Source organism: Grampus griseus, assembly GCF_964374135.1.
Source record: "Grampus griseus genome assembly, chromosome: 10".
NCBI lineage: Eukaryota > Metazoa > Chordata > Mammalia > Artiodactyla > Delphinidae > Grampus > Grampus griseus.
The window spans coordinates 103281408-103304562 of NC_139004.1; the positions used below are offsets into that span (position 1 = coordinate 103281408).

General features: G+C 59.4%; 1 protein-coding gene across 1 annotated transcript; it reads right to left on the minus strand.

The window, feature by feature from the left end:
* Positions 1 to 1307: 1307 nt before the first annotated feature.
* Positions 1308 to 22937, minus strand: MCM2 (minichromosome maintenance complex component 2). Its single transcript, XM_082664665.1, has 18 exons — positions 22897 to 22937; positions 22421 to 22513; positions 19534 to 20233; positions 18679 to 18911; positions 14985 to 15160; positions 14649 to 14909; positions 13448 to 13667; positions 13097 to 13304; positions 11384 to 11518; positions 10908 to 11099; positions 6521 to 6614; positions 5536 to 5786; positions 5296 to 5422; positions 4679 to 4791; positions 3691 to 3936; positions 2741 to 2923; positions 2462 to 2617; positions 1308 to 2148 (listed from the first exon to the last, which is right to left on the minus strand). Exons 3-18 carry the CDS (start codon positions 19537 to 19539, stop codon positions 2038 to 2040), a joined length of 2712 nt encoding a protein of 903 aa, XP_082520791.1. The 5' UTR covers positions 19540 to 20233; positions 22421 to 22513; positions 22897 to 22937; the 3' UTR covers positions 1308 to 2037.
* Positions 22938 to 23155: the final 218 nt, after the last annotated feature.

A 23155-nucleotide genomic window follows, 5' to 3' on the forward strand; every position in this document is an offset into this window, starting at 1 on the left:
GTGAACTTTAGAAAGTCCCTAAGGAGAGGGGCCTAGTTGCCAGGGGAACCAACCAGGTGATCAGAGGGTTGGAACTTGCCCCAGGCCCTGACCTCCTGGGAGGGGAGCGGGGCTAGAGGAGGAGCTAATCTAATCACCAGTGCTGATGGTCCGACCAGCACGCACGCCATAATGAAGCCTCCACAAAAATCTGAACTGAAGGGGTTCAGAGAACTTCCGGGCTGGTGACGCACCCCGCTCTCCATGGGGACCGAAGCTCCTGTGCCCGGGACTCTCCATCTGGCTGTTCATCCACATCCTGTAATACAGCCTCTGTAATAAATCGGTTAATGGAAAGAAACTCGCCCTGGGTTTGGGAAGCCGTTACAGCGAGTCACCAAACCCGAGACGGGGCGTGGGAGTCTCTTATGTGCAGCCCAGCTGGACAGAGGCGCAGGTGAGCTGTGGCTGGTGTCTGAGCCGAACCTGTGGGGTCTGCTTGGACTCCTGTAGTTGGCGTCGGAGCTGACGCCCAGTCTGTGACCACAGACAACCGGACAATGGGTTGGTGTGAAAATGCACACGTGAGGTGTTGCATACGCGCAGAAAAAGCTTTCCTTTCAGCCTGCAAGCCCAGCCTGCCTGCCCTGCTTCAGCCGTACCCACTCCCGCTTGTGAGGAGCCCCTTTTAGAGGGTCACCTCCCCCCTAACGCAGGCCCACAGCGCCGATCCTTCCTCCCGGCTCTTCCTTACCTGCTGACTGGAGTCTATCTGCCCCATCCCAGCAGAGACCACGTGTGACGTGCTCCTCAGGCCTGGCAGCCGCACGGCAGGCTCTCCAGGATTTGGGGGAGGAGGTGAGTGAGGCATCAGACATACCGTATCATCAGACGTCCGCAGGGCTTTCACCCGAGTCCTCACCATGAAAGGTTCCAGAAGGCAAAACCTGCACAAGAGGGACGATCCAACGCGAGGAGACACTTCCGCTCCCACTCGGGTAAGAAGCAGGAAGACCCAGAGGCGTGCAGCGCCCCGGGGGAGCTGTCAGAGCGCGGCGGTGCTAGGGCGAGCAGGGCTGCTCCCTCCACAGCATGGTCACCTCCAGCCCCTCTGGGCGTACAGGTCTGTCCCGAGGTCCCCTGATTTCACGGAGACCACAGAGGCAGCAACCGAATTCCCCAGCAAGACCGGACGCACAAACAGAGCCGCTCTCCTAGCCCGATCCTCACCTGCAGGAAACCAGAGGCGAAAGGGGGAAGGGCCTTCAGGGCGAGTCCAGGAGAGCCTGGGTTACAGTATGAAAACGGAATTCAGACCAGTGTTCAGGTTTACTCCACTTTATTAAAAACTACAACGACAGAAACAAGAACTGTGTACAAATGAGAGAATGAGGAAAGGGCCAGGTAGGAGAACAGATCACACGGCAATGGTGAGGGGGTGGCCCGGCTCCGACGACCCTCACCATCTGACCCCAAACCCACTCCTCCCACTGGCGGAGGCCAAGGCTGCAGGGCCGTCAGAGGACGCGAGGCTGTGCCGACAGCTTAGGGTCCCATCTGTGCAGGACCCACACGCTGCCCCTACTCACGGGAGCCTAGAGAAGGCTGCAGGACACAATTCAGAAAAACGCTGCAAATACTGAGAACTTGCTCTTCAACCACAGGCAGCAAAAGCAACAGGACACGGAACTCATGCCAAGAGGCCAGCAGTTCTGGTGACACCCTTCCGTGCTCAGCCCCCTAGAACAGCCCCCAGGGGCCCGAACACAATCGACTTCAATCCCCAGAAGGTCAGGCGAACCTCCTGCAAGTGGTGGGCGGTTGTCAGAGGGCTGAAAACGCAGCTCTGGGAAGTCAAGTGCCCCGAGATGAGAGCAGAGGAAGTGAGTCAAGGAAATAAAACACCTCGGCCGTGGGGTGGATGCAGCCACACGGCACCGCTGCGAGCCCGGCCCCACGACTCGTAGCCCCGCGCAGTTTGGTTTTGGGTCCCTGCAGCAGAGTGAAGTCAGCACCAGGTCTGACCTTCCACCAGGACCACGGAGCTGCCGTGGACGCTCAGAACTGCTGAAGGATCATCTTGCGTTTCAGGTCGTGGGTGAACTTGTGCATCCTGAAGAGCTCACTGTCGTAAAAGGCAGACAGGTTGTGGATGTTGATCTGACGAGCCTGAAAAGGGGACGACCAGTGAGCCATGCGGACGCGTGGGCAGGTCCCGAGCCCGAGGCCCCAGCAGGGGAGGCAGGCAGGCGGGGCCTCTGTCCCCGTCACAGGGAAGAGCGAACCGCTCTGAGGCCGAGGGAGGGTCTGCAGCTGGACACGGGGCTTGAAATTTCAGCCCGGACAACGGCCGTGAACTCGGACAAGCTGCATGGTTGCCCCGGCCCGGCGCGTCGGCAGGACGGGTGACAGTAATGGGACAGTAGTAGGACACGTGCGTTGTGACGGCCCGGGCAAACCCCGCCCCTGGCCACGCCCATACCTTGTCCACCAAGTCCTTCTCGGGCACCTCGATCGTGTCCTGCTGGGCCCCGAAGCGGTTGCGCTGATACGTCACCTGCTCGGCCACCAGCTGCTTCAGGATGAAGAGCAGCAGCTCGTTGTTGTCCCGGCGGAACGACAGGTAGCGGGCAAAAGTCTACGGCGAGAGCGGAGGTGACCCTCCTGCCAGGCCCCCCCGAGCCAGCTGCTCCTGGCAGCAGAGGCAGGTTGGACTCCCGCGGCCCAGGCCCCGCCCCCATGGCCCAGGCCCCGCCCCCACCTTCCGCATGCTGCGCATGACGCTGAACTTCTGCGTGTCCACGAAGCTCTCGAGCATCACGCGGATGGCCATGTTGACGTCATCCTCCATCACGTAGTCCCGCAGGTGGATGCGCGCGTGGGCCTCAGCCATGCGGATCATGGATTCGATGTGACGCACCGTGATGGGGATGCTGCCCGTGGCCTGGAGGGAGGGCCGCGTCAGGTCTCCCCGCGGGACGGCCAGCACGTGGCAGAGGGGCAGAGCTGGTGCCGCCGGGAGGCCCAGCTGACCCCCCTGCAGGGCAGCGCCCACCGGAGCCAGGCGCGCCCAAGCTTCCCCTGGTTCCCAAAGCGTGAAGGCTCACGGCTGCCACCGCCAGCCCAGCACGTGTGCTCCTGGCAGCTCCTGGGCACCCGGAGTCTACACGCCTGTGGGCGGCTGTATTTGTTACTGTCAGGTACCAGGGACCGCCTGACGCAGTGCAGCACAGGGAGAAAACAAAGCTGTGTTTCTGTGAAGCCCAAGCTAATGCTCTGAAAAGACGTGATTAAGTGAAAAGGTGTTGTTAGGAGGGAGGGAAAGGGAAGGAGCGGTGGCTGTCATGCTTAGGTAGGTGAGGGAGCAACCTGCAAGAACTCTGCAGTCCACCTGCTTGCAAGCTGCCTTTAAATCTCTCCCCACCACGAGTGAACGCAAACTAGCTCAGGCGCGTGCTCATTCGGGTGAGGTTTTTGCAAAGTCACTGGAACTAAATCAACGGCCCAAGAACAAAGACCTCAGCTGTACCCTGAGACAGACAAACGCACGTACGTTTAAGTTCCGTCTAAGCAAAACAGTTAAGGTGAGTGAGTATCGTGTCTTTAAGGCCGTCCTGCTGCTCCAGTGCTCCTGGACCCACTGAGCACACAGACAAGGCTCTGCCGTGCGTCCCCCTCTGCCCCATCCTACCTGCCCCACCTGGCCCTCACCATGGATTCCTTCCTCAGGTCACTGTACATCTTGGCCACCTTGTCCTGGTCCATCTGGTTGAGCTTCGGGTGGACCTTCTCCTTGGCGTAGATGATGTACTTCTTCAGGACCTCCTGCGGCAGGGGCTCCACGCCATATGTGTTGGGCATGGGGGGCTCCGGGGCGCCCCCCAGGCCCCCATCCTCCTTGTTGCTGGGGTGATGTCTGATGTGGCTGCCGACCACGAAACGGGCCAGCATCTCATCCTGAGACAAGACGGAGAGGACAAGAGCGGGCTGAGCCTGGCGCCTGGCTTGGAGCAGGTCAGCTCACTGAAGACGCTCTGTAACGACACGTGTTCCCCACCCGCTATGGGCCGGGAGCTCCCGGGGCGCACCCCCCCAGTGAGGGCAGAGGAGACAGACAGAGTTCACACTATAGGAAGAAGAGAAGCACGTGGTGGGATGGAGGCCGGAGGACAGCCTCCAGCTGAGGCCACCAGAGCCCCAGTCACGACACCTGGGAGAAGAGAACAGAGCGCGAGTGAAGCCCGAGAAGGTGAGGAGGTGTGGATGAGGAAGGGGCAGGGGGAGAGACCTCTCGGGGACGGTGGACTCCCGGCCAGAAAGATGGGATGGGAGGCCGAGAGCAGGTCTGTAAGGAGAGGCAGGTCCGCCGTGCCCCCAAAGGCGGCTGGCCTCTGACAGGAGAAGCCGGGGGCCCAGGACCAAGGCTGCAGTGCATCGGGCCAGAGGAGGGAAGCTGGGACGAGGTTTATAGCAGCGAGAAGTGAGGAGACTCGGGAGCTGGTGGCAGAGCATGGGCGATGCTGGGTGGGTGGCCGGGGAGGGGTTGGCGAAGGAGAGAAATCAAGGAACTCTAGACTGAGAACAAGTGGAAAACACACAGTCCACATGGCAGCCCTTCCCTGAGCCTGGCGAGCCACAGCCCTGGGCCGACGCCAGGTCCCCAAACTCACTGCGCACACCCAGGGCGTGGGCTACATACCTGGACTGGGTCCACTGTGTCCCTCACCACACACAGGACGTCGAAGCGGGAAATGATGGGCTCCGTGAGGTCCACGTTTTCCGAAAAGGTGAGCGAGGGGTCATAGCGGCCACCTGCATCACAAAGGCAGGTCCCCATCAGGGCTCCCGCTCCCCGGGGCCCCTCTTCTCCTCGACTGGACAAGGTTCTTTCCAACCCGTGTGGCTTCAGTGACGAGAGGGGAATCAGTGGTGGAGGGATGCAGGGCCTGCCCCAGGCACCCCGGACAAGCCCGCGTGAGGCTCTCCCCAACTGCCCCAGTCGGCCCGAGGCCGCTCAGCCGCCTCCCGCGAGGAAAACCCGGGGACAAGGTGGCAGGGGCGCCTGGGCTCTCTAGCCACTTGCTGGCTGAGACCGACGGCCAGTCCCACCCTATTAAGCGCTAGGTGCTCCTCCTGTCTCCCGAGAACACGGCTCGACGAAAGCCCGGGGGTCTCCCGTCCTCCTGCCCCCCCCCCCCGCAAGAAACGCAGGAGAGGAGCACTTGCTGCTGCTCGGTCCCTTCCTCACTCAGCGGCGCGGGTCCCAGAGCAGGGGCCCCCGGGTCTGCTCCCCTTCTGGCCGTCGCACCCACGCACCTATGGGGTTGGCGGCAGCAATGACGGTGCAGCGGGCCTGCAGGGAGGTGACGATGCCGGCCTTCGAGATGGAGATGCTCTGCTGCTCCATGGCCTCGTGGATGCTGGTCCTGTCCTGGTCGTTCATCTGCACGGCGGGCAAACGCAGGATTCTTGCCCGACCGCGGTCTCTCAGACGAGGCCCCCGTGCTCCCCACCGAGGGCTCAGCCCACATGTCAGCTCTGGGCCCGGGGACCCACCTTGTCAAATTCATCGATGAGACACACTCCTCGGTCCGCCAGGACCAGGGCCCCAGCCTCCAAGGCCCACTCCTTGCTGACGGGGTGCCGCTGGACGTATGCCGTGAGGCCCACGGCCGAGGCCCCCTGGCCGGTGGTGAAGATGGCTCTGCTGGACACTTTCTCAATGTACTTGAGGAACTGAGACTTGGCCGTGCCAGGATCTCCACAAAGGAGCACGTTGATGTCACCTCGCACCTTGTGCTTGCCGCCTGGGGGCAGGAACGGGGCAGAGGGGGCTCAGGACAGAGCTGGATCATCCCCGATTTCCCAGCCTGCTTACTGCAAACGACAAAGCAATATTCTTTCTAGAAAGGGATGTAATGCCCAGGACCAGCCACCCCACTCTGAGCACAGAACCCAGAACCATGGTGCACAAGGAGGTGCCTATGAAGACGCTGTTTGTAATGTACACACTGGAGGCCGTGCACGTGCTCTCCAGCCAGGAGGACAGCTGAATGCGGCACGATGTGGACCAGCGCACAGTAACTTCAGAGCGTGAGCTCGTTCTCTGTGTGCCCACAGCAAACGATGCCAAAGCCATGCTGACGGGGCAGCTGGGTACGTCACGGACAGTCCCTCACACACAGACAGGGAGCACTACACTGGCTAGGAGAAACATGCCACGGTCACGGAGTGCCGTGTTTTCCGTATCAGCACACGTGTAATCTATCTGAACAGCCACCCAAAGTTCTGCCCGTGTCCCCCCGACACCAACCAGGTGACCTGCAGGGAGGTCAACGGGGGCTTCAGCCCCTCTGAGGATGTAATACAAACACACGTTCAGGTATCATTTCTACAGTTAAACCTGTGCACAGAAGCATGGCTGTGGGCTGCGCTCTCCCTGGGATGAGGAGCCACCCGTGGACGTATCCTTCTCCCGGGACACCGGGAACTGCTCCCACCAAGCCCCCTGCAGAGAAGGCGGCCCCCCTGCCCCGCTCACCAGGGTTTTTGGGCTCCCCTCCAAACAGAGCCAGTGCCAGGCCTCGCTTGATGTCTTCGTGCCCGTAGATGGAAGGAGCAATGCTGGCAAAGATCTGGGGGTGGGGGGTGGGGCGATGGGAACGGTCACCATGTGCTCCGGCCTGGAGCGCCCATGCACAGCTGCAACTCCCCCGACCCCGCATTGAGACCCACCCCCATCCCACCCCCAACTCCGGGCCTTGTACTTGGTTGGCTCTTCCCGAGTCACCGAACCTGAAAGCTGACCAGAACCCCGGCCTGACCCCCTTCACTTCGTCCTGTTGCAGGACCACCTCAAGGTCGCCCGCAGAACAGGAGCAGGAGACGAGACCCAGGCCCGCGTGGGCGGGGGTGGACTCCAACAGCACGGACGCAGAAGACCCCACCCAGGATCGGCGGCCTGCCTGAGCCTGTGTCCTCGAATGGAAAGGAGATGACACTGCCCAGGTCACGGAGGCTGTGAGCACTACAGGAGGCGTCTACACAAGCCCGGGTCCCGCAGGACTGCAGGTACCGAGCTCAGAACACGGGGCGGCCGGGAGGTGGGTCCACCGGGAGGTGAGACGTCCATCTGGAAAGCGGTCGAGACATTTCGCCAATTGCTCTGGGTGTGTGTGTGTGTGCGTGTGTGTGTGCGCGCGCGTGTGCGTGTGTGCATAAGAGAGAGGAAGAGGGCTTCCCTGGTGGCACAGTGGTTAAGAATCCACCTGCCAATGCAGGGGACACGGGTTCAATCCCTGGTCTGGAAAGATCCCACATGCTGCAAAGCAATTAAGCCAATGCGCCACAACTACTGAGCCTGCGCGCCACAACTACTGAAGCCCGTGTGCCTAGAGTCTGTGCTCCAGAACAAGAGAAGCCACCGCAATGAGAAGCCCGCGCACCACAATGAAGAGAAGCCCCCACTCGCGGCAACTAGAGAAAGCCCGCGTGCAGCAATGAAGACCCAATGCAGCCAAAAATTTTAAAAATAAATAAATTTAAAAAAAAGATGAGAGACAGTCAACGAATCAGTGTGTAGACCTTACTTGGACACTGACCACAAGAAACTTTTCAAAAACAAAGAGACCACCGGGGAACTGTAGACCCAGGCGAACATCACCCCTAGGAACTGCTGGTATCTTCAAGTGTGACAGGGGTAGCGGGGTCAGTTTAGTAAAAAAAGAGCCTTGAGAGACACACTGGTGTAGGTGCAGGCGCAAGGGCGGGTCTGAATTTGTGTCAGAATAACAGGGGAGGGGCTTCCCTGGTGGCGCAGTGGTTGGGAGTCCGCCTGCCGATGCGGGGGACGCGGGTTCGTGCCCCGGTCCGGGAGGATCCCCCGTGCCGCGGGGCGGCTGGGCCCGTGGGCCATGGCCACTGGGCCTACGCATCCGGAGCCTGTGCTCCGCAACGGGAGAGGCCACAGCAGTGAGAGGCCCGCGTACCGCAAAAAAACAAAACAAAACAAAACAAAACACAAAAACAGGGAAGGGGGCTGCACAGAGGAGCCCAGACCAGCCATGACCTCGGGGATAGGAGAAGTTGGCAAAGGACATGCAGGGTTGCCACACCATGCCACGCTCGCGTCTCACAACTTCTGTGGTGACTTTTAAAACGTGGGCCAGGGTCCCCCGGAACTCACGATAACCTTGAGCTGGGTCCCCTGGAACCCGACACTCAGAGGCACCTCCCACACGTGGGAACCGCATGGGGGGGCAGAGGGCAGCCCCTGGAAGCAGGGGTGGAGGCCGGATGGCCTGGTGGGACCCTGGCTCTGCCACTTGTTAGCCGCGTGACGTGGGCGTCTCACATAAACCAGGCCCCCACCGCCCCACGTCTCAGGTTACTCATCAACAACAAGACACAGATGACCCTCTGCAAATCGCTCAGTGACCAGCGGCTACTCGGCGCTCCGTACACGTTAACGACCCCCTTACTGAGCCCCCACCTCTGCTGGGAGACCTCCTGCCAGGACTGCCCAGCCTGGGCTTCTCCACCCAGACCGTTTCTCGGTGCTGTGTGGGCACCAGGCACCTCGCAGGATGAGGTAATGTCTCCCTCTGGGACCAAGGGCAGCAGCCCGCTTCCTGCCTGCTGTGCTCGCAGGCTCCCTGTGCCGTCTTTGCCGGCCTGAAGGGCACGGGAGCGGCCACACCACTGCCACACCGCTCGGTGCACCCGTGCTGACCTGCCTACCTTAAGTGATAGGGCAACTCAGCGCCTGGTAAGAGGGGTGAACCCAAACCCAGGCCTGCTAGGGCGTGCCACCCACTTCCCAAGGGTTATTCCATTTACCACCACGACCTCCACATCACACAGGAGGAAACAGACCACATGCTGCTGAGGACGCCCAGGACCCGACCCCAGGCTCCTAACACTCGTAAGTCTTACGTGCACCGCCCGCCGCCCTCAGACAGCCCAGCACCCACCTGCACGGCCAGTGAGCACAGGAATCGTCGCGCGCAGGCCCCAAAGCTGTGCTCATCCTCCCGCTGGCCCTTCCCAGCGCCCCAGCTGTAACAACCTGTAACCGCGACAGCTGGCCGCGGAGACCCCACGCCTGCTCGCTGACCTGCTGAGCCTTTAGAACAACTCTGCGAGTGGGTGCGACCCCGTCTCTGCTCACAGCCGGGGCAGCGCATCTAACCACACCGAGCACGACGCCAAACCTCCACCCTCAGTCTGGCTTCGGGCCGCGTGCGTCTCCCGTCAGTTCTTCAGACCCTCAGTGTCAGGCACGACACACACCTCTCGAACGCCTCACCCCACCAGCACCCACGAGATCCAACCCCACGGCGGCAAGCGGGGTGGAAGCCGGAGGGACGCAGGCAGGAGAGCCCACGGCAGCGGGCAGCCGGCAGACCGGAGGGAACCCATCTGAGGGCGGCGGCCACCCAGCACACCACTTGCTCCTACAGACACAGACCACCCGACGTGGAATATCGAAACCTGGGCGCCCACGTTTTTATGTGAAGTCTCCCTGTTCCTAAGCAATGATAACTCATTCAAACGTTTGGAAAAACAAAAGCACAGAACCACGTACCCGTTGGAAAAAACCTGTCGGCAGGCTGCATGGGGCCCACCAGCCGCCAGCCGGCAAACCTCCGACTCCAACCGTTCCAATGAGCCTGACCGTTTCTGGATCTTCCCTGTGACCCGTCAACTTGTCTCCGAAGTGGCAGAGGGAAGTCACGGCAGGCAGAGGGCAGGCGGGCGCTAGGGAAGTGTTCTAGAAGCACACAGACCCCCCCGCACCTGCACACGTCGGGTGTGTGTAGACAAGCTGACACAGGCCTGGGACCCAGAGTCCCCCGCCCTCAGAAACCGGCTCCGTCGAGATTCTGAAAACATGCCCGTCACACTAGCACTGGTGTCCCTCGGCGGGGGTGGGGCGGGGGGAGGTTGCCGGGGCTGTAGTGAAGGACAAGCTCCATGAGGGCGACAAGCGGCTCTCACTTCCCACCGAGAAGCCTGAACAATGCGGCCCTGGAGGGTCCCTCAGGACCCAGCACATTGGTGGAACTGCAGTGCCTGTCCTCCTGGGGCTAGGGACACCCGCCTACCCCGTGTGCCCCCAATCTTGGCAGACTAATAAAGGTGGCCGACGGGGGTGCAAGGACCTGAGCTGTGCGGCAGCAGAGCAGCCAGGGAGAGAGCTGGGAGGTCCTGCACCAACAAGAGAACAGGAAGTGGGGAGGCAAGGGGAGAGGGATGCCAAGAGGGCTGGGGGAGGGCCACGAGCCTGAGGGGCCACCCGGCGACCCAGGAGCCCGAGGGCCGTGCGGCAGAACTTTTATCAACAGGAACTTAACGTCCTACGGCTGAGACTGGAACAACCCGGGTTTGATCTGCGTGGGTCCACTTACACGTGGACTTTCAACAGAGTCGGGGTGGGCGCCCCTCACCCCTGCACTGTCCAGGGATCGCCTGTATTTGTAAATTCTGCAACGAAAACCCCCGTCCCCCCAACCTCAGCAAAAAGCCTACAGTTAAAGGGAAAAGCAAACCCCCGTGCTGGGGTAGCGCTATTCCTGGAGAAACGACTGGGGACAGGGGTCTGATGCCACGGGACACCCCACCAGACAAGCTTTTCCTACTGCCCCCCCGGTTTCCCTTCCAGTCCAAGCCCGGCACAACCTGAGGAACCCTGACCTCACCCGTGTCCTCGCGGGCAGGACACAGGCTCAGGGGGGCTGCCGGACGTTCTTCCCCTGGAGCACAGCCCCCGCCAAGGCAAGTGGACTGAGCGGACACAGGGAAACAAACGAAGGGACCAGCTTCCAAGACCCGGGCACCAAGACGGAGGCTGCAGGGTGGGCCAGACAGCGAGCCCCGGGCACCCTGACTCTGCGGCCACCCCGCCCGCCCGCCCGCCTTCCACCTGCCTTCTCCCCAATCTGCTGGTCCTTGGAGAGGCTGATAATCTTCTTCACATCCTCGTCAGTCAGCTCTCCCACGGCCACCTTATTGTCCTTCTTGGCCACATGGTTGGCTAGGATGACAGTGGCGAAGACGGGAAAGCCGTTGGCGGTGTTGAGAGCCCCATCGTAGTTGTTGTGGTAGATGCCGGTCAGCTCCTGGGGGGTACCGAGTGGTCAGGAGGGCCACCCCGGGGCCAGAAGCTCGGGCCGGGCCCGCCTCCTCACTGGCTTCACCCGACCCCTCCTCCGGGTCCCTGGTCACCGACAGGAGAGCAGTAACTCAGCACGCTGCTCCCAAGCCCAGCACCCAGCTGGCCGCCCACCGCAAGGAGCTCAGTGCTAGAGATGGGAGACCTGACCTCGACCCACTCCTCGGGCCACTGCCACCTGTCCCCCGCCACAGCGCCCACACCAACTTCCTCGGCCCCCCGGCCACTCACTATCTCGTCTCCCGGCTTGCAGCTGTCCACCAGGTCCGCGAGGAGGATGGCATCCTTGGAGCGGGGCAGCCGGCCGGCCGCCACTTTGCCAGGACTCTCCTGAATTCGGATGCGCTGGTAGTTCTGGTAGATGGTCTGCGCAGGACAAACAGATGGTCAAAGGGACCCGCCCCTAGCCGGCAAAGCCTGGGCTGTGGTCCAAGCACCGATTCTTTGTCACCTGAACTGGACCGGTGCCCTGGGGCAAGGAGAGCAGCATTATTATTCCCACCACTGACTAGGATACGCAGAATCAACGATGGCAGGGGGGCGAGCCACTGTGACCAGCGCCACGGTGCACGGTCCCCGCTCCTGCCACCCCACCCCCCTGGGGATGCCTCCCTCCTGCCAGAAGCCAGAGCCCTGTGACAGGCCCTACAGCTGAGCGCAGTGCACGTGGACACTGGAGCCAGGCTCCGCTGTGGCCTAAGCTATGTGGCCCTGGCGAGGCCTCCCCCTCTCCGTGCCTGCCCCGCAGAAGGGGGGGTCGAACGCTGCAGCCACAGCCACACAGGAAGAAGGAAGTCACGTCACACGTGAAAAGCACTGAAGCCAACGCCCACGAAACAAGTTACACCACGTGTGGGCTTACTGCCGGGGTCACAAGGCTGCACTGTGCATGCAACCTAACATCCATCATCTCACCTACTGTCTAGAAAAGAGCCACAGGAAAAGGTGGTTTTAAGCACACGCTCTGCATCAAAATGCTTGCGTTCTAATTCTCTGGGCCACCTCCTGGCTGGGTAACCTCAGGTCAAATAGGGCCAACAACAGCACCCGCCCCACGAGGTGTGATGAAGACCACGTAACGCACCCCCCCACCACGTGGCACCTAGCAAGTGCTCCAGAGACTTCGGCGTAATTATTATCCCCCCACCGGTTACTGTCCCAGGTGCCCTGCAAGCAGAGCCTGCAACTCTGCTCTCGTTCAAGTAGCTTCTCAAGAAACGTGTGTGAAGGGGGAACCTGTAAAGGGGAGGGGGACCAGCTAGACGGAGGGGGCGGGGGGACTCTGGGCAAAGGCATGGGCTCAGCTGGAGCCCAGCCCTGCAGCTGTCGCTCCCCGAGGCAAGGTGCACTTGAACTTTGAAACAGGGCAGCCTTTGCCTGCGGGCTGCCAGGCTTTTCCTGGCAAGGCGGCTACAGCTAGGGCGCTTCTCAGAATCGTAGAGCAGTGAGGCGTCAGCCCATCAGTCGTGGCAGCAGAGCAGTAGAGGGGGGGTCTGGGCTCTACCACAGCGATCGTGATGAGCCCGCCACACTTTACACTGGGAGTGGTTCACGTTCAAAGGCGGGTGTTGCGTGCCCGAGGTCTTAAGGCCCAGAGCCTTCCAGCAGGGCCTCCTGAAGACGGCACAGCAGTGTCGCAGACAGTTACAAATCAGGGGTCCCCAGCGCAAGGCCAGAGAGGCAGGTACCAGGGAGTCTGGACTGGAAAGCAGGTGCCCTGCTGAGGGGCAGCCAGGGGAGACGTGGGCCCAGTTTCACCAGATCTTCCCGCTCGAGAAAAAAAAGCCATAAACGTTGACGCTTTAAATGTCTGGTTTGTACATACTGGCTTGAATTCTTGAGAACATCACGTGGGCTGACCACATGGGCCTGCTTGCCCCAGCGCGGGGCCAACACACGCTTGCATCTTGGCTCCCGCGGCTACAGTGCCAGCCTCGCGCTCACCTCCTCCATGTTGACTTCGAAGGGGCCGGCTGACTGGCACTCGGGGCACGAGCCCGGCTTCACCTCCTGGTTCTGGGACTGGCAGAAAGGCCCCAGCACGAAGCCACACTTGTTGCAGTTGTACTTGACCATGCTGAGCTGAGGCAGGACGCCCGTGCAGCTGGTCACCACCCCGCTGGTGCGGATCAGCTGGTTCAGGTGCAGCTGCCTGCGGAGGCGAGGCGCTGTCAGAGACCACAGGGCGGGGGCCGGACCCTCGCCCGCCAGTGAGGCCAGGACCCACAGGGTGGGCTTTCTCTGGCCGCGGCCACCCGCCACCCCCCACGGGTGCCCCAGCCCCCGCCGGCTCACCTGAGCGAGCGCAGCTCCTCCACCAGGGGCAGGTGGGAGATGCGCACGTGGACGCGGCTGGCGATGCGGTCATACTTGGGGTACATGGCCAGCACCACCTCCAGGGCAGCCTCGCTGAAGATCTGCAGCAGCTCAGCCGGCGCCTCGGGCAGGAAGTAGGCCAGGACGTGCTCCCTGGCGGCCAGGTCCTCGTAGTTCACCACCAGGCTCTCGCGGTTCTCTGAGGCGGGCGGGGTGGGAAGGGAGGCTGAGCGCGGAGCAGGCTGGGGCAGGCCCACCTCGCCGCGAGAAGGGGAGGGAGCCCACCGAGCCCTTGACTCGGAGCTGGAGGCGCAGCCTCGCTCCCAAGTCCGCTCAGCGTTAGCGACGGGACCCAGAGAAGTGACGGATGCTAGGCCTCAAGCTCTGAACCTATGAAACGGGACCTAAGTGCCTGGGGGGGATACAGTGGAGTAACACACGGGGTGCCTACCACAAACTCAGAGTGCCTACAAGGCCAGGAGGAAACCCGCGAAGAAACGTGTCGGATGTGAGACAAAAGGGAGAGGAAGGGCCGGTGGGGGACCAGGAGCCACTGCCTCACGTGCTGCTTTGTTCAGAAACGTGCTGCTACACGCTGATCAAAGCAGTAATCCAGATTTTTACATAAAGTCTGCCTGATCGTAAGTCCATCAAAAATGACTTCTGGGGCTTCCCTGGTGGCGCAAGTGGTTAAGAATCTGCCTGCCAATGCAGGGGACACGGGTTCGAGCCCTGGTCCGGGAAGATCCCACATGCCATGGAGCAGCTAAGCCCATGAGCCACAACTACGGAGCCTGCACGCCACAACTACTGAAGCCCACGCACCTAGAGCCCGTGCTCCGCAACAAGAGAAGCCACCACAATGAGAAGCCCTGGCACTGCAAGGAAGAGTAACCCCTGCTCGCCGCAACTAGAGAAAGCCCGCGCGCAACAACAAAGACACGGCACAACCAAAAAAAAAAATTAATTAATTTTAAACAAAACAAAAAAACGACTGCTGTGGTCCAGACGTACGTAGTCCCTGGACAGTGCGCTGGACCCACGATACTTTGTCTGAAAGACGGGCACCCCGGGCTCAGGCCCCGGCCCCGGCGCCCCATGTGCCCCGCACATCCGTCTGTCAAACCCACCGCCACAAGGCCAGGGCAGGCGGCCTCCCGCGGGCACGGGGCAGGCGCACCTTTGCACATGTCACTGATGCGCTCCTTGAAGACGTTGTGGCCGCGGCCGTCCACGTGGGTGCGCAGGAAGTTCTTGAAGCGGTGGTGGATCTCCAGCCGCGGGCCGGCCATGCTCACCCACTCGCGCACCGAGTGGCCCTTCAGGTCCTCCAGGTTCTCGATGCTCTCGATCATCTCGTCGGCCTCGCCACCGTCCTCTGTGGCCCGCTCCACCTGCCGCCGCTTCCGGCTGCGGCGCTCCTCCTCCTCCTCGTCGCTGTCTGGGGGCCGGGGGCACGTTCAGGGCCGGCTCCCCGCACCGCCTCCCGCCTCCCCCGGGCTCCCCGAGAACGCACCGTACAGGAGCCCGCGGCGCATGCGGCCCAGGCCCCGGCCGGCCTCCCGGTCTCGCTGCCGCATGACCCGCTCGGCCGCCTCCCTCTGGCTGGCGGTCAGCTCGTCCACGTCCTCGTCGTCCGGGGCCAGCCCCTCGGGCTCGTAGACATCTATCTCCGGGATGGGGCGGTAGTCCCTGCGAGGCCCCCAGATGGAGCCTGTTAGCACCCAGACCCCAAAACAAAACCCCACCAGGAACCGGGCTCCCGAGGGCTCCGGAGCCCCGGCCAGGGCACCTGGAGAGGCTCCGAAAGGCTCCCCCACGGATCCCACATGGAAAAGGACACAGTCTTCAAAAGGACGGACCTCCTGACACCTGCTGTGACACGGGCAAACTCTGAGGACACTGTGCTCAGTGAGACAAGCCAGTCACAGGACAGAAATCCTGCGTGATTGGGTTTGGGGAAGAAAGTCCTGGAGAGGGTGGTGACGGTCGTACGACAGCGTGAGTGCCGTGATGCCACTGAGCTTACACTCAGAGATGGCCGAGACGGGAATCTTGTGTCACGTGGGTTTTCCCACAGTAAAAAAGGGGAGCTCTGAGCACCAGCAGGAAAGAGGAATCGGAGGACCCACAAAACCTTCAGCTCGAAGGGCCTTCAGAGAGCCAACACAGCTCCCCATGGGCAGGAACCCTCCTGCACTCTTGTTCCTGGCAGCCCCGCCTCGAAGCCCGGACCCCAGGAGGCCCACACACATCAGCCCAACCAGCCTCTCCCGAACACATCTGTGGCTCAGTCCTTCCAGCCACAGCGAGACCTTCCACGTGACCGCCTGTCAGATATCTGAAGGACTAATGCCTCAACAAGGACCCCCACCAGGGCAAACACAGCTCCCCTCCCCGCGATTCGGGGAAGCACACATCACCCTCCATCAGAAAGATGAAGAAACCGAGGACAGGGGGCGGGGGGTGATGGTATTTCTGCCAAAGGTCACTCAACAGGGCTGGGTGTCAAGGTGGCTAGCTGCTTCCAATACCACACTGGCCCCATGACGGTCCTCTTGAATTCTCCCTTTCTCAGAGGACGTGGTAATTTGGGGAACTTCTTTTTTTTTTGGCCATAGACTCTGTCAAAGAACACTCTCAGATAATCCCACACTACTGACACCAGAAACAGAACCGAGAACCAGGTATGCTTCTGGATTGATCGCTTCCAAATTCTTAAGTGTTCTCAAGGAAAAGGTACCTGTCTAGCTCGTTAAGAATTTCAAGTCATGGGCTTCCCTGGTGGCGCAGTGCTTAAGAATCTGCCTGCCAATGCAGGGGACACGGGTTCGAGCCCTGGTCTGGGAAGATCCCACATGCCACGGAGCAACTAAGCCCGTGCAGCACAACTACTGAGCCTGCACTCTAGAGCCTGCGAGCCACAACTACTGAGCCCACGTGCCACAACTACTGAGCCCACCAACCTAGAGCCCGTACTCCGCAACAAGAGAAGCCACCACAATGAGAAGCCCGCGCACCGCAACAAAGAATAGCCCCTGCTCGCCGCAACTAGAGAAAGCCTGCACGCAGCAACAAAGACCCAACACAGCCAAAAATAAATAAGTAAAAATAAATTAAAAAAAAAAGAATTTCAAATCATGTGAAATGCCCGCAGTGAAATTCTAATTGGTCAATTTAAAAGAATTTGATAAATTAGACTTCAGCAGAATTTTAAAACATCAAAACCCACCATTTAAAAAAAATTAAAAAGACAAGCCATAGACTGAGAAGAAGATATTTGCCAATCACTTGTCTGCTAAGAGCCTTATATCCAGAGTAAGTTTTTAAAAACTCTTACGACTCAATGATAAAACGTCAATGAAACAAACTATTGATAAAAAACGGGCAAAGGATCTGAAGACAAATTTTGCAAAGATACTCAAATGGCCGACAAGCACGCGAAGCACTGCTCAACATCACCAGTCATCAGAGAAATGCAAATCAAAACCACAGTGAGATACCGCCTCGCCCCCGTTAGGGTGCCTGTTGTCAAAACCCAGAAGATAACAGGTGTTGGTGAGAATGTGGAGAACTCGAACGACATACGCCACTTGTGGGAACGTAAAACGGTGCAGCTGCTTTGGAGAAGTCTGGCAGTTCCTCAAAAAATTAACACAGTTATCACGTGACCCAACAATTCCATTCCTAGGAACTGGAATTCCATTCCAAGAGAACTTAAAAATGCATTCACATAAGAAACTCCTAGCAGCACTATTTATAATTGCTACAAAGTGTAAAGCACCCAAAATGTCTACCAACTGATGAATGGGTAAACAGAACGCAGTCTGTCCGTACGATGGAGTACTACTCAGCCACGAAAAGGAATGACGTGCTGACGTGGGCTCCAACGTGGATGGACCCTGAAAAACACAGTAAGCCAAACAAGCCTGCACACAACGACGTGTGTATTGCAGGCTCCACCTGCACGAAACAGCCAGCACTAGCAAATCCAAAGAGACAGAAAGTAGATTACTGGTTACCTAGGGGTGGGGAAGGGAATGGGGATTAACTACAAACAGGCACAAGGGATCTTACGGGGATGATAGAAAAAACTGGATTGTGGTGATAGGTGCACTACCCAGGAAATTTACTAAAACGCACTGAATTGTATTCCTGTAAGAGATAAATCTTATGCTGTAAAAATTATAGCTCAGTAAGGTCGTTTTCTAAACAAGCCACAAAACCAAAATGTCACTGGGCCCATCCAGTCCTCAGATACCTCTACCCAGGCGTCCTTGCGAGGGAAGGACAGAAGACGCAGAGGGCGTGGATGGAGGGTGGCCGGCCGGGGAGGGGCGTCCTGCCTGCACAACCTCACAGGGCACAGCAGGGAAGCTGCTCAGGGCTGCTCTGCCCAGACTCCTCATCCCTCCAGACTCTGTCTGGCCTGTGCCGCACACCAAGGCCCATCACCTGGAGTGATGGAGCTTAAGGCGAAGATCCAAACGGTCCGGAGTGCCCTGGATGCTCCCAAAGGGCTCTCCCTGTGGACTGGGGGGCGGCCTGAACAGTACTCTCATACACACCAAGTGTGAAGCCCCCACGTCAGAGTACAGAGAGCCCCAAAGCAGAACCTCCACGAGGCTCCCGGGCGTTCAGATAATTCTAGTGCTAACGTATAGGCCAAGTCCTGGGTGTTAAGACAGGGTGAGACACCAGTGGAATCTAACCTTGCTCACTCACAGAGCTTTCCTCCACCATCTTAGCAATAAGCCTCCATAACCTTTACTACGTTCGTACATTTATCAATAAGTGTGAACACGAGATCTGCTACAGATTAAGCACAGTAACTGTGGGCTGAATTAAATCTAAATCTTGATTAATCACCCCCCACATACACAGCTCCTCTGAAGTTGCAGAGAAACTCTTGGCGACCTGCTTCCTGTCCTTCCCAGTTGGGGTCCCTGACGTGGCCCCGGATTAGAGATGCCCTGCGTCCCCTGGGGTGCACATCTCATGGAGCTGGGGCTTACCACAGCCTTTGGGTCTACTCTAAGGTCGACACAGCAAGTTACACGGACATGTGCTGTGGCTCCATGAACCTGTCTCCCCCCAGACCCTGGACCAAGATGTGCTCAAAGCAAGCAGGCTCCGATATATCTGCTTCCCCGGGACACACAACAGCCCCCCAGCAGAGCTTGCTGAGAGCAGGGTCTTGAGCGCCGAACCTCTCCATGCCATCTCCGAAAAGCTCCTCTCCATCCTCCTCCTCCTCCTCCAGGGGCCCCTCTGTGCCGAGCAGTCCCTCCGACTCATCCTCAAAGGGAGGAAGGTCGCGGCCGGGGCTGGAAGTCAGGGCATCCGTGCGCCGGGAGCTCCGCCCAGGGCTGGAGGTCAGAGGATCGTTGCCTCTCCGCCTCGGGGCCGGGCTGGACGCCACCGTGAAGGACTCGGATGATTCCTGCAAGAGGAGATGGATTGGAGCCGGTGAGGGCCCACTCAGCTTCCTGTACGGTGGCGCCCCCACCCATAGGGTCTCCCTCTCCACGGCTGACCCTGTCCTCCCACGCTGCAAACCCCTCCCAGCCTGCACACTTTGCACCTGCTGTTCCCTCTGCCTGGAAAGCTCCCTGAGCCCAGGGCTTCTCCACGCCCGGGGCCGGCTCATTCCTCACACACACCGTGACTCACCCGACCCCGTTTTCTCCAGGACAACCCACTGAGGCTACCTGGTTAGCTGGTTTGCCTGTTTACCGCCTACTCCTCCCCCCAGCACGCGTTCCCGCCCTTCTGGGCCCCCGATGCACCAGGAGCTGCCAGGGGAGACGGGACACGAGAGCGGCCACAACCTAAGGGGTCGGAGACCCAGGTTGGTGGAGGGGCAGTCAGCTGACGAGGCTGCGGACGAAAGCAGCACGATAAGGAGGGCCCGAGCGCGCGGATCGGGCCGGGGGCCCGGGCTGCCGGGGTGGGACCCGCCGGCCTCGCAGACCCGCCCGACTGGAGCACGGGAATCGCCTCCGCGCCCGGCCCCCCACCGCCCGCGCCCCGCACGGCAGACGCACAGACTCCGCCGCGCTCACCGCCATCGCTGCTCAGTGCTCCTCTCCTCTCCGCTCCGCCAGCAACAGCCAGTTTTCGCGCGAAAAACGGCCCACGTGACCGCCCGTGCCCGGGAAGCGTCTGAGGGAGCACGACGTCATGACGTTGGCGTCCATTTTCGTCACGCCGGCGCTCGGGGGCGGGCCCGAGCGTGCGGCCCCGCCCACGCTGCCCGAGACCCCGCCTAGCCCGCGCTCTGTGCTGCGGGGCCAGCCGAGATGTACGCCCTGGTGCTGTGGCCGCCTGGGGGCCTTGTTTTCTGACGTTTTCTTACTGTGTGATGTCAACTCCTCCAAAAGCTCAGGCTGCGTCCTTCAAGCGCCGAAAGGCGGGGGATGGTAGGAGGCCAGCTGTGACGTTCTAGTGGGGGTTACCCCCCCCCGAGGGAGCCGAGATGCAGGGGTGTTCCAGGTAGCAAGAGCCTCGTGCGCAGAGATGTGGAGAGCAGGGCACGGTGGGCATCTGCAAGCACTTTCCTAGTTCCAGTTAAACCGCTTGTGATGTTCAGGAAGGGACAAAAATTGAGGCTGGAGAGCCCAGGTCACGAAAGATCACCAAGTCTTTCTACTGAGCTGGCCTGAGGGCAGTGGAGAGCTACGTGGGTTTTAGGAGAATCCCTCAGGCTGCCAGCGGTGGACATAGATCGAGGCAGGTTGGAAGCAGTTACAGTTGGTTCCAAATCTGCAGATTCAACCAACAGGGTGGTTAGAAAAAAAGTTTAATTCCAGAAAGTTCCAAAAATCAAAGCTTGATTTTGCTGTAGGCCAGCTAACTATTTACACAGCATTTACACCTATTTGCATAGCATTTACACCTATTTGCATAGCATTTACATTGTATCAGGTATTGTAAGTAATCTAGAAATGACAAAGTGTACAGGAGGATGTACACAGGTTATGTGCAAATATTGCACCATTTTATATGAGACTTTAGCATCCTTGAATTTGGGTATCTGCAGGTAGCCTGAAACCAATCTCCCAAGGATACAGAGGGACGAGTATGCTGCGATTCTTCATCCAGGTACAGGCGGCCTGGGCTAGGGCAGGCGAGCAGGGCAGGGCTGGATCTCAGCCCTCTTGCCCTGGCACTTTTGTGCGGTGAACAAGCATCTCGGGATGGGGCCCCGGGTAGGGGCGGGAGCGATGACAAGGAGGGGAAATATCCAAGACGTTTTCAGGAGATGGAGTCTCTCGGTCCTGAGGACCGGGGACAGCAAAAGGGAGGCACCCAGGATGGCAGCAGGATTCTGGCTTGGGTGGGTGACAGCGTCACCTCTGAGATGGGGGCGCGGGAGGAAGACAGGGAAGGAATCCAGCAGCTTACAACAGCTGCCATGTTGTCTCAGTGTCCGCGGCCCCGGGCCCGGGCCTGGGCCTGAGCCTGGGCAGGGCTTGCTGGATGCCTCTGCCTCGTGGTCCGGCTGCTGAGCCAAGCACTTGTGTCTATTATTTAGGGAGCGGTTCTGCAGCACCATCTCCTCCTGTCAGCCATGCCTCGGGAGGAACACCACCCTGAGCCTGGTGCAGGCGAGGGAGGGAACCTGAGAGTCAGATCTTTATCTACTGAACTACCATCCAGGGAAGCTCGCTGCTGCCATGCTCTGTCTGGTGTGCAGGGGGCACTGCAGTGTGTCAGCACTCCTCTGCCCTGGAGGGAGGGGAGATAGCTACCCTCATTACTCCACAAATGAAATCCCACTGAAACCTATGCGTGGGGCCCAAAACTCAGCGTACAAAACGCAGAATTGCACATGGTGGTAGTAAGAGCAAACTCCCGCCTCCTCCCACGCCCGCTCCAAAGTGTCTGTACTGTCTCAAAAAAAACAAAGATGGAGGGAGGGGGGTCATTTGGCTTAGTTACCGATTCTCCATTTCTCCTCCTTCCTGGCACAGGGTGGAAGGGAAGTTTCCTGCCTCTGGAGGTCAGAAGTGGCCTATGACTTGTTTTGCCGATTAAAGGTGTGCAGGGGGAATGCATGTAACTTCCTGGCAGAAACTCTTGGAGCTGTCCACTCAGGAAGACAGGCGCCTCATGGCATCAGCTCATGGCTGATACAGAAACTGCACGCTGACCAAGGTCCAGATAAACTGGGTCCCAGATGGTCACAAGGCAGCGGCTTCCTCACCTTCCCCTTGTTCAGAACAGGAGCAAGGCAAAGACTGGGGCCCAGTCTCATTCCAGCCCAGCTGTGAAACAAGTGTGGTGTCACGAGGTGTGTATCTTGGGGCTACTGTGATCAGTGGGTGCCTACGACAAGCAGCAGGCCCTGAGTCAGCCTCCGCACGTTCAGGGAACGTGAGAAGCATGGCCCTGTCCTCACGACACTGCCATTCTAGTTGGGGGAGGCTGATGCTGAACTAGGAAGTGACTAAATGAACATGAACCCGTTAGAGAGACTGTGCTGCTGTGTAAGCAGACGGGGCAGGTGGTTCCCGAGAAAGAGAACCAGGAATGGCTTTCTTGACATAAGAGAAGCCATTTTTGGCTTGGTTGGGATGGAAGCCTGGCCACAGTGCTTACCCTTAAACAGGTCTCAGTAATGAATGATCTTAAAGGAGCAAAAGAATGCAGAAACAAACTGTTATCAGGTGAGAGAAGTAACAACGCTAGACAACGTATCAGTTGTAAAGATTCCCTGTTCTGATTCAATGGCAAAAATTAGCCTGAAGAGCTCAACCATCAGATCAACTGGACCCTAAGGGAGGATGACGGTGACCACCTCTGAGCCTCATGACTTCAATTAACTAAAACTTAGACTGCCCAAGCCCCTTGATGAATACGCATGTACTCTTAGCTTAAAACGTCCCCAATTTTGTTGTTTGGGGAAGCACGAATTTGGGAAAAGTCCCCTATGTCCTCCTTACTTACTGCAAGTGATCAGTTCTTCCTTCTCCTGCTCTTTGCCTTGGTTGTGTCTTTCCGCTCGACGTCCACCAACAGACGAACCCAGTTTTGGTAACACTGGGAATGAAATAAAGGGGCTTTGTGTGACAGAGACTGGACAGCTACTTTGGCTAGGGTGTCAAGCAGGAGAGGGGGGTCATGTGACAGGAGCCAGGCCGGGGTGGGGGTGGGGGGACAGGTGCAGACCCACAAGCAGGAACAAGCCTTGGTATAGCCAAAAAAACAGAAACAGAGACCAGTATGGCTTGAGCACCCAGTGAGGAGCGGGTGGGAGGGATATGTTGGGAGGGATTAGGACTCAGAAGCAGGAGGGGCCTGACATGGTGGAACCCGGGAGAGGGGAAAGAGGAGTGAACACAGCAGGGACGCAGGAGGTTAATCCAGGAAGGCTTCCAGGAGTTGGCTGCCTGTAGTTAGAGGTGAGAGGAGGCGGATCAAACCCCAGTTCTGGGCTTTGTCACTTCCTGGTCCTGTCGCTTCGGTCAAGCACTTAACGTCTCAGCCTCAGGTTCTCCTGAAATGCGACTAATTACAGCTGTTCTGAAGAGCTGCCGTGAGGCGGAGGGTGCGCAGCACTGCGTCGACCGCGGCCGCGAGGACAGGTGCGCGGGGGACGCGCCGGTCCGGGCGGAGCTTGTCCCCCGGGACCAGAGGTCCTCAGGCAGGCGACGGAGGCTCCTCCCCGGACGCTCGGTTGCC

Excerpts from the sequence above, each read along its gene's own strand:
- MCM2 (XM_082664665.1), bottom strand. Across the intron at positions 11,519-13,096 it reads TCGAAGTCAACATGGAGGAG|ACCATCTACCAGAACTACCA; the intron begins GTGAGCGCGAGG and ends TGTCCTGCGCAG. Across the intron at positions 5,423-5,535 it reads TCATCGATGAATTTGACAAG|ATGAACGACCAGGACAGGAC; the intron begins GTGGGTCCCCGG and ends CCCGCCGTGCAG.